This window comes from Gambusia affinis, linkage group LG01 (genome assembly GCF_019740435.1).
Source record: "Gambusia affinis linkage group LG01, SWU_Gaff_1.0, whole genome shotgun sequence".
In the NCBI taxonomy this organism is placed as follows: domain Eukaryota; kingdom Metazoa; phylum Chordata; class Actinopteri; order Cyprinodontiformes; family Poeciliidae; genus Gambusia; species Gambusia affinis.
Genome location: NC_057868.1, coordinates 2,749,461 through 2,762,198, shown reverse-complemented (window position 1 = coordinate 2,762,198; position 12,738 = coordinate 2,749,461). Strand labels below are relative to the sequence as shown.

The 12,738-nt window shown below is 36.3% G+C and overlaps 2 protein-coding genes across 2 annotated transcripts; one reads left to right on the top strand and one right to left on the bottom strand.

Annotated features, from left to right (window-relative positions):
* Window positions 1–5,007: 5,007 nt before the first annotated feature.
* On the top strand, window positions 5,008–7,746 carry LOC122833467. Its single transcript, XM_044121038.1, has 2 exons — window positions 5,008–5,892; window positions 7,028–7,746. Exons 1-2 carry the CDS (start codon window positions 5,053–5,055, stop codon window positions 7,352–7,354), a joined length of 1,167 nt encoding a protein of 388 aa, XP_043976973.1. The 5' UTR covers window positions 5,008–5,052; the 3' UTR covers window positions 7,355–7,746.
* On the bottom strand, window positions 7,670–12,388 carry LOC122833460. The gene is made up of 5 exons (XM_044121025.1): window positions 12,234–12,388; window positions 11,876–11,955; window positions 10,731–11,336; window positions 9,910–10,398; window positions 7,670–9,632 (listed from the first exon to the last, which is right to left on the bottom strand). Exons 2-5 carry the CDS (start codon window positions 11,951–11,953, stop codon window positions 8,553–8,555), a joined length of 2,253 nt encoding a protein of 750 aa, XP_043976960.1. The 5' UTR covers window positions 11,954–11,955; window positions 12,234–12,388; the 3' UTR covers window positions 7,670–8,552.
* Between the last annotated feature and the right edge of the window lie 350 nt (window positions 12,389–12,738).

The following is a 12,738-nucleotide window of genomic DNA, read 5'->3' as shown; positions in this document are numbered from 1 at the left end:
AACAACCGTCCCAGAGCCGTCATCATTCAGTTCGGGATGCGAACCATGCGGGATGAGGTCTGGAGGAAGTCCAAAAGATGCTAAAGTTTGTAAAGAAATGCACATTAGTTTCAAGGAGGACTTTTCTAAGGAGGACAGGATCGCCCGGGCTAAACTGTGGCCCCTGGTTCAGGAAGCCAGGAGCAGAGGCAAACGTGCTTACCTGAAGGAAGGTTTCGCCCTGATCGATAATCGAAGAGTTGACCCGGACTTTCACTGGTATGGTATATTATGTTTGTATTTGTTTAAAGGGCTATTGCACTATTCCATTTAGCTATTATTGGCTATGTTATCTCGTTCCTGCTCATCGTTCCTGAGTAGTTTTTGCACAACTACTGTGTTTTTTGCATGTTATCCTTACTTTCACTTAATGCTAGGGGTTTAAAAAATGTTGTCAAACGTAAGGCTATTTATCTTTATTGCAAAGAGCAAAAGGCAAACTGTTTTTTTCTGCAAGAAACTCATTCATCAAGTGAGGAAGCTAAATTCTGGAAACTTCAATGGGGGATCAAATTTATTTTAGTCATGGTACGTCGCATTCAGCTGGGGTTGTGATTATGTTTTATAAATTCCCAGGTTCTTTGTTGGAGCATATCAGTGATACAAATGGCCACTGGGTAACTGTAATAGTGGAGATTGATGGAAATAAGATCATTTTGGTGTGTGTATATGGATACAACAATAAAGCAATGAATAGTATATTTTTTACTGACCTCGGAGTGAAGATAAAACAATGGAAAATAAAATATTCCACTGATCAGGTTATCTTGGGAGGAGATTTTAATGTAGCTCCAGATGGATCCATTGATCGTCTGCCCTCTCGGGGACAACACCATATTTATGATGGTATTTTTGTAAATTTAATCTCTAATACAAATTTGACAGACTGCTGGAGAATTAGAAATCCTAATATCAGACAATACTCCTGGTTCAACCCTTCGGGAAATGGCCAATGCTCCAGGCTAGATTACTGGTTAATCCCTCATAATCTGGTAAATAATATTTCAAGTTGTGAAATCTCAGCAGCTCCTTTAACAGATCATTGTTCAGTTACCTTGTTTCTCTCTCTGAATAAATCAAAACTACCTTCAAACGTAACTTGGAAGTTTAATAGTAATCTACTGAATAATAAAACCTTCTGTTCAGAAGTCCTGGACCTTATTGAAGATATTTCAGTAATGGATCTGTCGCCCTTAAATAAGTGGGAGTGGTTTAAATTTAATGTTAGGACAACAGCAATAAAGACAGGCAAAATTGCTTCAAAGCTGAGGAGACAGAAACATTCCCAACTTATAAGCAATATAAATTCTCTATGTTCAAAATCAGTTTTATCATCTGAAGAGCTGAGTCAGCTTGATAGTTTCAAATCTCAACTAGATGATGTTTTTTTAGATAAAGCAAGGGGGGCTTTCATTCGTTCCAGGGCTCGATGGATTGAAGACGGTGAAAAGAACTCTTCATATTTTTTAATCTTGAGAAGCAGAGACAGTCCAAAAAGAAGATTCAGAAACTAATTATTAATGGTAGCATCACTGAAGACCTGGATTTAATAAATGTAGCAATTAGAAATTTTTATAGTAATCTTTATTGCTCTAAGTATTCAGAATCCAATTGCCAATCTTTTTTTGATGAAATCCAGGAATCTGATGAAAAAATTAACCTTGATTTTAAAAACCTTATGGAAGATGACTTAAGAATCGAAGAGCTTGACGTAGCAATACAACAACTGACAAAGGGTAAATCTCCAGGCCTTGATGGGTTAACCACTGAATTTTATACTTTCTTTTGGAAAGATTTACGAAAACTTTTATTTGAGGCCCTGCTGGAATGTATTTCAAACAATAATCTCTCTCCCACCATGAAACGAGGTCTGATTACTCTGATCCCCAAAGCTAACAAAGACCCTTTATCTTTAAACAATTGGAGACCCATCACTCTTTTATGTACAGATTATAAAATTTTAGCTCTTGTTTATGCCAATCGCTTGAACAGTGGATTAGGAACAATTATTAATGAATGCCAATCAGCATTTTTAAAGGGAAGAAATATCCATCATCACACTAGACTGATTTTTGATATGATTGATTATCGTAGCTTTATTGATGGTGAGAGTTTTATTTTATTCCTGGATTTCTTCAAGGCTTTTGACTCACTGGAACACTGCTTTATAATAAAAACCTTAAATTATTTTGGCTTTGGGGAAAAATTTTGTAGTATAATTAGATTATTTTATACTGATATAAGTAGCTCCGTTTCCCTGGGTACGAGTTTGACCCCTAGTTTCTCTATGTCAAGGGGAATCAGGCAGGGCTGCCCAATTTCACCTAAATTATTTATATTAACAACTCAAATGCTTACCTTACTAATAATGAAAAATTCTAATTTGCATGGTATCAAAATTTTTGATAAGGAATTCAAGATAAGTCAATTTGCTGACGATACAACAATTTTCCTAAGAGAAAACTATGGTAGATGTTGCACTAAAATCTATTTCAATGTTTTCTAGCGCATCTGGTTTGTCTCTCAATATTGATAAATGTGAACTTTTGCCAATCCATTCCAGCTCTGAGACGTCTGTTGCCTCCATTACAGTTAAGTCTGAGGTTAAATATCTGGGAATGCTGATTTCAAAAGACATTATTAGAAGAGAGGAGGAAAACATTTGTAGTTGCTTGGATGGTATGAAGAGATCCTGGAGTCATTGGTTAACTAGAGATCTGACTATTTTTGGACGAACACTTCTGTCCAAAGCTGAAGGAGGGTCCAAATTAATTTACCCGTGCCAATCTGCTTTTATCTCCGGCAAGAATATTAAGAAAGCCAATTCAATAATCTTTCAATTTATCTGGAGAAACAAAACTCACTATTTAAGACGATCTGATCTTATTAAAGATTATGATAAAGGAGGAATTAGAGCTTTAGATTTTGAGGCTTTGATTGGCTCATTTACAATAAATTGGCTGAAGACCTATTTGTCTCATTCCAACTCAATGTGGTTTCATATCCCTAAATCTATATTTAAAAAGCTCGGTGGCTTGGATTTCCTGCTTAAATGTGATTTTGAAATAACCAAGATTAATATTACACTGTCTAATTTCCACAAGCAAGTTTTACATTTTTGGAAAATGATATTTACCCACAACTTTACCCCACATGGATCTGTAGTGTGGAATAACAGATCAATATTGATAAATAGAAAATCGATTTTTAAAACTGACTGGTATGAAAAAGGTATTTTATTTGTAACTGACTTAATGGATAGTAATGGTATGTTGTTAAATCATAGAGATTTCACTAACAAATTTGATCTGAACTGTTCTTGTAATGAATATTTAAAAGTATGTAGAGCTATCCCTGTAGCTCTGATCCATCTCATCCAAAACACCCTAAGATACTCAAATGTCACTTCATCTTTACCCAAATTAAAAATTGGAGAATATAGTGTGACTGATACAAAGTGCAACAATGTTCTGCTTGTGACTGCCTTCAAATCTAAATTATTTAATGATTACAATAATAATATCTTGATAACAACCAATCTGTCTATAATTGAGAATGCGTTCTCCAAGTACGTAAAATGGCCGATTTCACCAAAGGTTAAAGAAACTCACTTCAAAATTTCTCACAATTTTTACCCAGTGGCTGAATTTTTGCACAAAAGATTTAAATTTGATTCAGCATGTTGTGCCTTTTGTGGTTGTCCAGAAGAATCCCTTAATCATCTTTTTTTTCCCTGTCCCTTTTCTTTTAAACTATGGAGCGACATAAAAAATTGGTTGTCCCTTAAAATTGATGACATTCCTGAGATAACCATCACCCATATTTTATATTATATTGATGGCCTTGATAATAAAATATCTGACATGGTTAATATTATCTTTTTACTTGTTAAATATCACATACACTGCTGTAAATGGAGAGGTTCTACTCCTTGTTTTGATTTTTTTAACCAATTTAAACTTTATTTCACCTCACTGAAACTTTTGAAATCTGTTTCTGCAAGAAAAGTAACTGCCAGTATCTCAACTTTTCTTTTGTTTTAAAATCCTGCTCTATTATTATTCATTTGCCTTACTGTTTTATGTGCTTGTCTTTAGTCTTAGCCCCTTGTTTTTTTGTTTATTTTTTCTACCTATGTTGCAATGTTCTTGCACCTCATCGAGACTTTGTATACAATTTGTTCAATAAAAAAAAATAATAATAATAAAAAAAAAAGATGCTTCCTACTTTAACCTTTCAAAATAAGAGTCGCAATAGCAAAAATATAAACTACAAAATAAAACATGTCAACTAAAATTATGGCAGTAAAAACAGCTTTAGTCTGTTTCTGTTCTGCAAACTGATATATCTTTGCAGAACAAAGACATTGAAGAAATTTCAAGAAGGTGCGAATTTTGGAGGTGAAGGGTTTAATTATTTTTATTTAAGAATCTTGTGAGAGATCTTCTCGAAGTCTTTCCAGATTTTTTTTCTTCTTGCTGGCTCCAAGTTGATTTGTGTAGCACATTTCAGCAACAATGTAGTTTCAAAGTGCTTTATATAATAAAAAACATACAAATATAAAGTCACAAAATATACCATAATCAGGAATTGAGAAAATCGGTAACAACCATTACATTTTGATGAGTGCCATCATCAAAATCATTAATACACATGAACTATAAAAGGTTCCTTTTATTTCGGCCACTGCTGAAGACAAATACTCCTCTGATGCGATCAAATACAATGACCCACGAAGCAGTGGCTCATCACGCTTTTATTTTGAAAACATACACGGAATGTTTACACCCATGTTTGGGGCATCTACAAGCCGGTTTGTACGGAGCCCCCTAGGGGACATGGAGATTTTTTTTTTTTTTGCGTTCCCTCGCAATACTTTTGCGTTACCTCGCAATACTTTTGCGTTACCTCGCAAAACTTTTGCGTTCCCTCGCAAAAACTTTTGCGTTACCTCGCAAAAGTTTTTGCGAGGTAACGCAAAAGTTTGAGGCAGCGTTCCGGAACCAGACGACAATGGAGCAGACAGTACACTCGTGTGTGAGTTTTGTCGATTTTTATTTTGAAATTGGCCTTCAATATAAGGAAATTCAGTCTCTGCTTGCCAAAAAGCACGGGTGTCACATCAGTGTGCGACATTTAAAAAGAATACTTAGTGCAAGAGGGCACACTCGTCGCAACTATTATGCCGACTTGGCAAGTCTGGTGGAATTCGTCAGGAGAGAACTTCAGTCCTCTGGTCAGCTTCACGGATATCGTTGGATGTATGCTAAATGCAGGCAACATGGACTTCGTGTAAGAAAGGAGGATGTTCGTCTGATCATGAGGGAATTAGATCCAGCCGGAGTGTCCTCAAGGCAAGCCAGACGCCTTCAAAGAAGAAATTACTTCTCAAAAGGTCCGAACTTCATTTGGCACATTGACTCTTATGATAAACTGAAGCCATTTGGCTTTTGTATTAACGGAAGCATAGATGGATTTTCACGAAAGATTATCTGGCTCAATGCATACACCACAAATAGTGATCCCAAGTTGATAGGAGGATATTACTCTGAAGCAGTAAAGCGTTTGGGAGGGTGTCCGAGAGTTGTTAGAGGGGATCTAGGTACAGAAAATGTTTATGTCAGAGACTTCCAGAGATTCCTCATTCCCACTCAGCCCAACGACCTTCTTGAAAGTTACCTCGAAGGAGCAAGCACTGCAAATCAAAGGATTGAATATTGGTGGCGCTTTCTGCGTACGGAGTGTATGGAGTTCTGGCTGTCCTTGTTTGCTGACATCAGAGACAATGGATTCTTCGATGGGGAATTTCTGGACAAAAGCATTCTACAGTTTTGCTGCATGGGACTCATACAGGTGAGTTAATTGAATCAAATGTAATATTTATATGATGGATAAGAGATGACGTAGGGAAGGAAGTCAGAAAGGCATGAACATTAAAATCAGCATTAATGGTATCTGGGCAAGGTGCCACTGGTTATTTGTGGCATTCACTGTCTAGTATTCTGTTCGTACAAAACTTGAATGTCAGGCGCACGCTCAATTTCGTCACCTAGGTGCATACTTTCATCACATCATTAACTTTCTACTGAAAATGGAAACAATGCACGACGAGCGCACACCCATAAACAAAAGCGATCTTTTTTCTACAAAGAGGAGTAAATGTCTCTGAGTTTATCTGTAGTAAATTATGATATGAAATAAAGCGGTTCTCTAGCTGTTCTATCGTGGTCGCTGTTCACGCATCTGTGGTGCTGAAAATGCACTGGTTACTTTTTCTACCTTAATGTCATAACATGAAAGAGCAGGTAGAACCGTGAGATTTTACACTATAACTGCAACAAAGAATCATTTTGACAGTTGCTTTTAAACCTCTAATATAATTAAGATACAATAAATTGGCTATTTTTTTTAAACCAAAAGTGAACTATTTTTGACTCAGTAGTAGGCGTTTAAATAGGCATCAAGTTTCTAACTGTATCAAGTCAAACTATAAGATGCCAAAGTCATTTTTACAATTAATACGTCTAAAAAACGTATCTCTATAACAACCAACTGTATGAATGACAGTTCTAAACAGAAAGTCTGAAATTACGCAAATAAACATTAAATAGCAATTATGATGTATATATATATAAAAAAAAGTCAGTAATATTTGCAATGTTTATAAGAAAATTTCTAATTTGTGGCCAACACAGTTCACCTCTCTTCTCCTGGTGCAAGTCCTGCACAAAGCTTTGAGGACAGGGTAGCTGTCTCATTGAGAGATTGTGAGCCTTCACCATAAATCAAATTACTTAAAATATTGCTCCAATTACAATTAAATTTACCTCCAAAATGCAATAATCTTACTCCACGTTACTTCATTGCTACATTAACAAAAAATACACCAAATAAGGACCAACTATTAAGGACAATGACTATGCCAAATCCTTTTTTCCAGCTTAGGTTACCAAAAGTGAACTCAATTTTTCTGTTTTATTTGTTGCAGGATGAGCTGGATGACACAGCACAAGTATGGAACACACACCGCATCAGGCCAACCAAAAACTTGCAGGTTCCCAGCGGTCGGCCCAATGTTATGTATGCTCTACCTGAACTGTACAGTACTATGGACTTCCTAACTCCTGTTCAAGTTGAACATATTCAACTGTGTAGAGATGCATGCACCTTTCGGCAGACCATACCATGTGATTCATCTGTGTATGACATTTGCAATATTTTAATGGCAGAGTATGGTCTGATGACACCATCAGATCCATATGATTCTGTGAAACTGTACATGTTACTGAGAGATGCCATTAGAGCATTACTATGAGTATTGACTGGAAAGAGCCTGCTATGTTAATAGGGTTCCAAATGTCTTAAAGTAAGCTGGTTGTGTTCCATCATCAGATATTAACATGCATTCTAATTGTTAAACTTAAAAATCAGACACTTTTGTCTTTCCAATTTATTGAAGCAGAAAACTAAATTGTCCTGAGAACATTTCTCCATTTAAGAAGTCCTGATGTGTTGGATTTGTTTTGCAAAATACAGAAGTAACAGTTAAATTACGTTTCACAGCTGTGGATAAATCAAAGTCTTGAAAATACAGTTCATAATTTACATAAAGCACTGGAAACAAATTGCATCATTGTGTAAACATTTATTGTCAACATTCACTGGAAATTCAAACATGTAAAAAAAATAAAAACTTTGCAAGACAAATGTTACAAATATTTCTTCATTTGTAAGAACAGCTTAACATTTTGGCCCTTCCAATAGAGCAAAAAACAGGGAAAAAAAATCCACAGAAAGGTCACTAGAAAATCGAAGTTGGCTGATGTTACAAACCTTCTGAATTTTGTTGTGTTTTAAGTATTATTCTTTTTACTTCATTGCATTATCCAACCATCTAAATAAACTTTCTGAATTTCTAAACCTGCTTCAATAAAGAGAAAAATACAGCAACTGTACTGCTCAAGTATTAGCAGGAACCTTTAGATAAAATTGTCAAAATTACAAGAAAACTGAAAATGGTTTGTTCTTCAATTTAATTCCTGAACATTGGATCTTTAACATTGGATTGCTTTAGAACATTTTAAAAGCAACACATCTTTTTAACCATTGTTAGCATCTTATGTCGTTAACATTGTGCATACCAACAGAAAAGAAAGGGTAAAGAATGAATTTATCAAACTCTGAATTTGGTTGTATTGCAACCATTTTTCTGTAAACACCTGGCCTATTAAAACATTTAAAAATTTAAGTTGAGTGTCAGAACTTTATTAAAACAAATGTGAAAGCCAACTACTGGTCTATTTGCAACAGGAGGTTATTACAATTCTGGAAATTATACAAAATTGGAAATTTACCCTTTGGTTTTCCATGCCAACAAACCTTTTGACATTGTAGAGCTTTTAAGCCTTGAAAGTAGAATACCACTAACAATCACACAGCTTCATGAACATGGTGTATGACAATACAGAATGATGGTGTTTATTTTAGCAAAGATGTCAAGTACCTTTTAAAGCTTAAATAATATCCATCAACATGAAATTGCTTGCCAAGATACTGTCAAACTCTGCTCTAAATTCCGGGTAGGAACTGTAAGTGTAAGGCACATCAATGATTGCTCCACATGTGTGTGCAACAGGTCTTCTCCCAAAACCTGTTTCAGCATTAAATGTCACCTTAATTTCTTCTGTGCATAAAACAGAGGACCCTGTGCAAAATCGCAAGAATTTCTCTAGTTTGCGCTGATCTGCATTCCTAATGTACCTTTGCAGGTAAGTGAATGTTGTCTGCTCTTTCTGTGATAGGGACAAAGCCTCTGTTTGCAGCATGTCAACTACTTTTTTGTTTGTTGCTTTTTTGGACTTGTATAAATGAAGGACATCAGCTGGATGAGACAGATTTAATGCAATGTCTTTGAAAATTTCATTAAAGCAATCTATGATATACTTTGGTTCTTGTAATATGACTTTATGAGCCATGACTTGTATCGCTTGCTTGATATTTTCCCGACATGGAATGCTGTGAGCCCCCATCTGTGAAAAAAGATCCAACAAATTGTCCTCCTCATCCTCTTCCAGTACACCATTGAGAGCATTCTCAATGGTACTTCGCTCGCTCTCCGACAAATACTTAGAAAAGGAGGACATCAAAACTTCTTCTTCTACTGCTTGAAGACCAAGTACAGAGGCAACGATGAATGCCTTTGACAACCTGACTGGAAATACACCATGGTCAATGAGTCCTTTTGCCCAAATTCGGCCTAGTGCATACCACCTCTCTTTCGAAAAGTCTGGTCTGAGTTTTGGCACCCTCTCCTCCTCCCCTTCACAGAGCTCCAAGAACTGCTCCCAGAAAGCTGTATACACATCTCTTGACACTCCACTGTTGTCCACAGCCATTTCATTATTAAATTCCATTTTCAATTCTAATTCCATTACGCTTTTGTCCATGAACAAATTAAGAAGGTCATCTATGACCATGGCACGCCGGACATGTGCATACCTTGGTTCTTTGGGATGTACTACACCTCCAGTAGAAGACGGTAATGCATCATTTTCTGTTGAAGGGATCATGTGTAATACAGCTGTTTGTGGAGCCTGGAACATAACATGAACAACAGTACATTTTAGTTGTCATATTCTTCATAACATAACCAAGAGTTCTAAAAGAAATAGGATATTATAATTTTAAAAAAAATCTTTTGTTTCATTACACAAAGAACTCTAAATTTTATGGAAGGTTGTCAAAACAAAATGAAAAGCCTTATAAAACTAATTTAGGAACTTCGTGACATTACATAGGTGTAATCTTATTTTTATTAAAGCAAACAAATCATATACAGAAGCAAATGAAACCTTAACACAAAACACTTACTTCTGAAAAGTTTCCAGCTTCCATCTCAGGATGACCGTCTATCATGGGAAGCGTAGAAGCAAGCTCACCATCATCATCATCTGACCTTGACCCTATTTGAACTACTCCAGAATCCTCCGTCTCATCCAGACCATTAATGCTGTTGAAGTTAGCTATCACTGTTTCGGTTTCTTGCATTACCACTGGGTTTTCCATATTATCAATTCCATAGAAATACTCAGTTTCCTGGTTTGAAGGACCAGGTGTTGAATGCAAGGCAGGATGTAAAAGTTCCACATCGTCATCAATGACATACACAGGATCATGACCTTCAGTTCCATCTGGTAAAGCTCTGTGTTGTGGACTCAGCGATGCTTCATCTGTGATAAGGTACTGGCTTGAGTGCCCCGCTTCCCCTGATGTATAGCCTTGCAAAGACTTCATTGAAGTTAATGGCTCAGCAGAAGGGGCAGAAGTTGAGTGTTGAGCAACTCTTCCAACATTGGGAGGCTATAAGGAAAAAAAGAAGGAAAAAAAAAAAAAAAAAATCAGACAGACATCCATAAGCTTGTGATGTCAAATAATACTACATCCAGATATATACTCTACAGTCCTCAAGGGCCGCTGTCCTGCAGTTTTTAGATGCGTCACAGGTACAAAACACTGGAATGAAATGGCTTAATTACCTCCACCTTGTGTAGATCAGTTCTCCAGAGCCTTAATTATTCTATTCAGCTGTGGTGCAGCAGAGGTACATCTAGAAGATGCAGGACTGCGGCCCTTGAGGACTGGAGTTTGATACCTGTGCTCTACACCTTTTAACAGTTTTGCTTAGATATTACCTGTTCAAAGAGATCATTTTGGTCCTCAGATGAATGCTCCAAGTCCTTTGTGCACAAATAAAGCCGTACCATTTTCAATTTAAATTGTTCATATAGTTCAGAAAGAGTACTGTCTAGAGGTACAGCTTGTCTTTTAAAGTCACACATGCTAAGTGTGAAGTCCATAATGGATCCCTTTGATGATAGTCCACCAGGAAAAAACAACTCTTTTGCAGTGGTCATGACTTCTGACACAGTGGTGGTTTTCTCCATTTCAAGGTGTCTGGTTCCACCTCCACATTTAGCCCTAACTTGGTGAAAATCCCCACTTTGAAAGTGCAGCCATCCCACTTCAATTCTGCGTTTTGATTTCACCGCGTTGCTGTTTTTAGGCCTTGCCATCAAGCCAGAATTTCTTACAGATGTTTGCTGGGGTACTTCGACATGTCTTTTGCTCCTCATCCGCCTTGTTTCAATTGTTTGTCTAATTCTGTGTAAGACACCTTCCTTATCAAAATTAGCTTCCATTCGTCGACAAAATGATGCAATAGCCAATCGGTCGCCATATGAAGGGATGTATCTTGAAAATTCTTCGTCCGTCATCACACAAATGACACCTCTGTCAATCTGCAATTAGATGTGAAAATGTACAGATTACAAGTACTTTTTATACTTCATACAGTAAACTTTTAAGTAAATACTGTGCAATACTTTTATATCACATCATATACGATTGTATAATGTTTTGCAACATGCTGTATTGCAGGGGTGGGCAATCTTGATCCTCGAGGACTGGTGTCCTGCAGCTCTTAGCCGTCTCCCTGGTCCAAAACACTTCATTGAAACAGCTGAATCACTTCCCAAGTGCAGTCAGGTTCTCCATAGTCCTGCTAATGACCTCATTATTTGACTCAGGTGTGTTGAGGTAGAGATGCAGCTAAAAGTTGCAGGACATCGCCCCTCAATGTCTGGAGTATTATATAATCATTATATTTGGAAATTGGAGTAGTGGTCAGTGGAAAAGAATTTTCCTTTCAGGACAACAATCTTAAAGTTAACTTAAATTACTACCTAATGACAGAACATAGTTTTTGTACAAAAGTATCTAGACTTATAATTAAACAAGGTGTAGTCTTACTATAAACTTTAACTGAATGTGTCATCACCTTATCCACTTTCATCCGATTTATGTCATCTTCTGCAACATGTCTTGAACGAAGGAAGGCTTCAAGATCCTCCTCCATGCCTATATACAATAATTTGGAAAATGTAGGACAAGTCCATAAGTACATATTTTCAAAACAAAGCTTTCAAAATACATAACATACACAACTAATAAAACTACAAGAGTTTAAACTCATAAGTATTACACTATTTCAATGTCACTTTTCTGCCGGGCACCATAAATTACATAAGCTGCAGCGTGCGTGCGTGTGTGTGTAAGCAGCTAAAAGAGGCTAAAAGAGATAGAGAAAAAGACAGAATCTACAACAGAAAGAAACTAAAAAAATAAAATAAGCTCACCAGAGCAGCCCAGCCATCCTAGTAAAGCAGTGCCTCTCAATTCCAGTCCTCAGTCCTATTCTGCATGTTTTAGATGTGCCTCTATTCCTTCTTCTTCTTCTTCTTTTCTATTATGGCGGATCACAAGCAACTTTAAGGTGCATACCGCCACCTACTGTACATGAGTGTGTAGCTGCATTACTTCACATCTATTAAATTCTATTTTTTAATTTTGTATTCTTAAGATAAATAAACAATGCTTTCCTTAATTTGTGAATATCTGTTATGTTTCCTTCATTTCCTAATATACCTTTAAGATTCCATTCATGCCCTATACTTCTAACTATTCTCTTTAATTCTTTCCTTTTGTGTTCATATGACTTACAGTTCATCAGTATGTGTTCTACATTTTCTTTCTCTCCACATCTCTCACATTTATCATTATTTTTCCTCCCTATTAAATAAAGTATGTCATTTAAGTAGGTATGACCTATTCTTAATCTACTTATTATTATTTCTTCTCTTC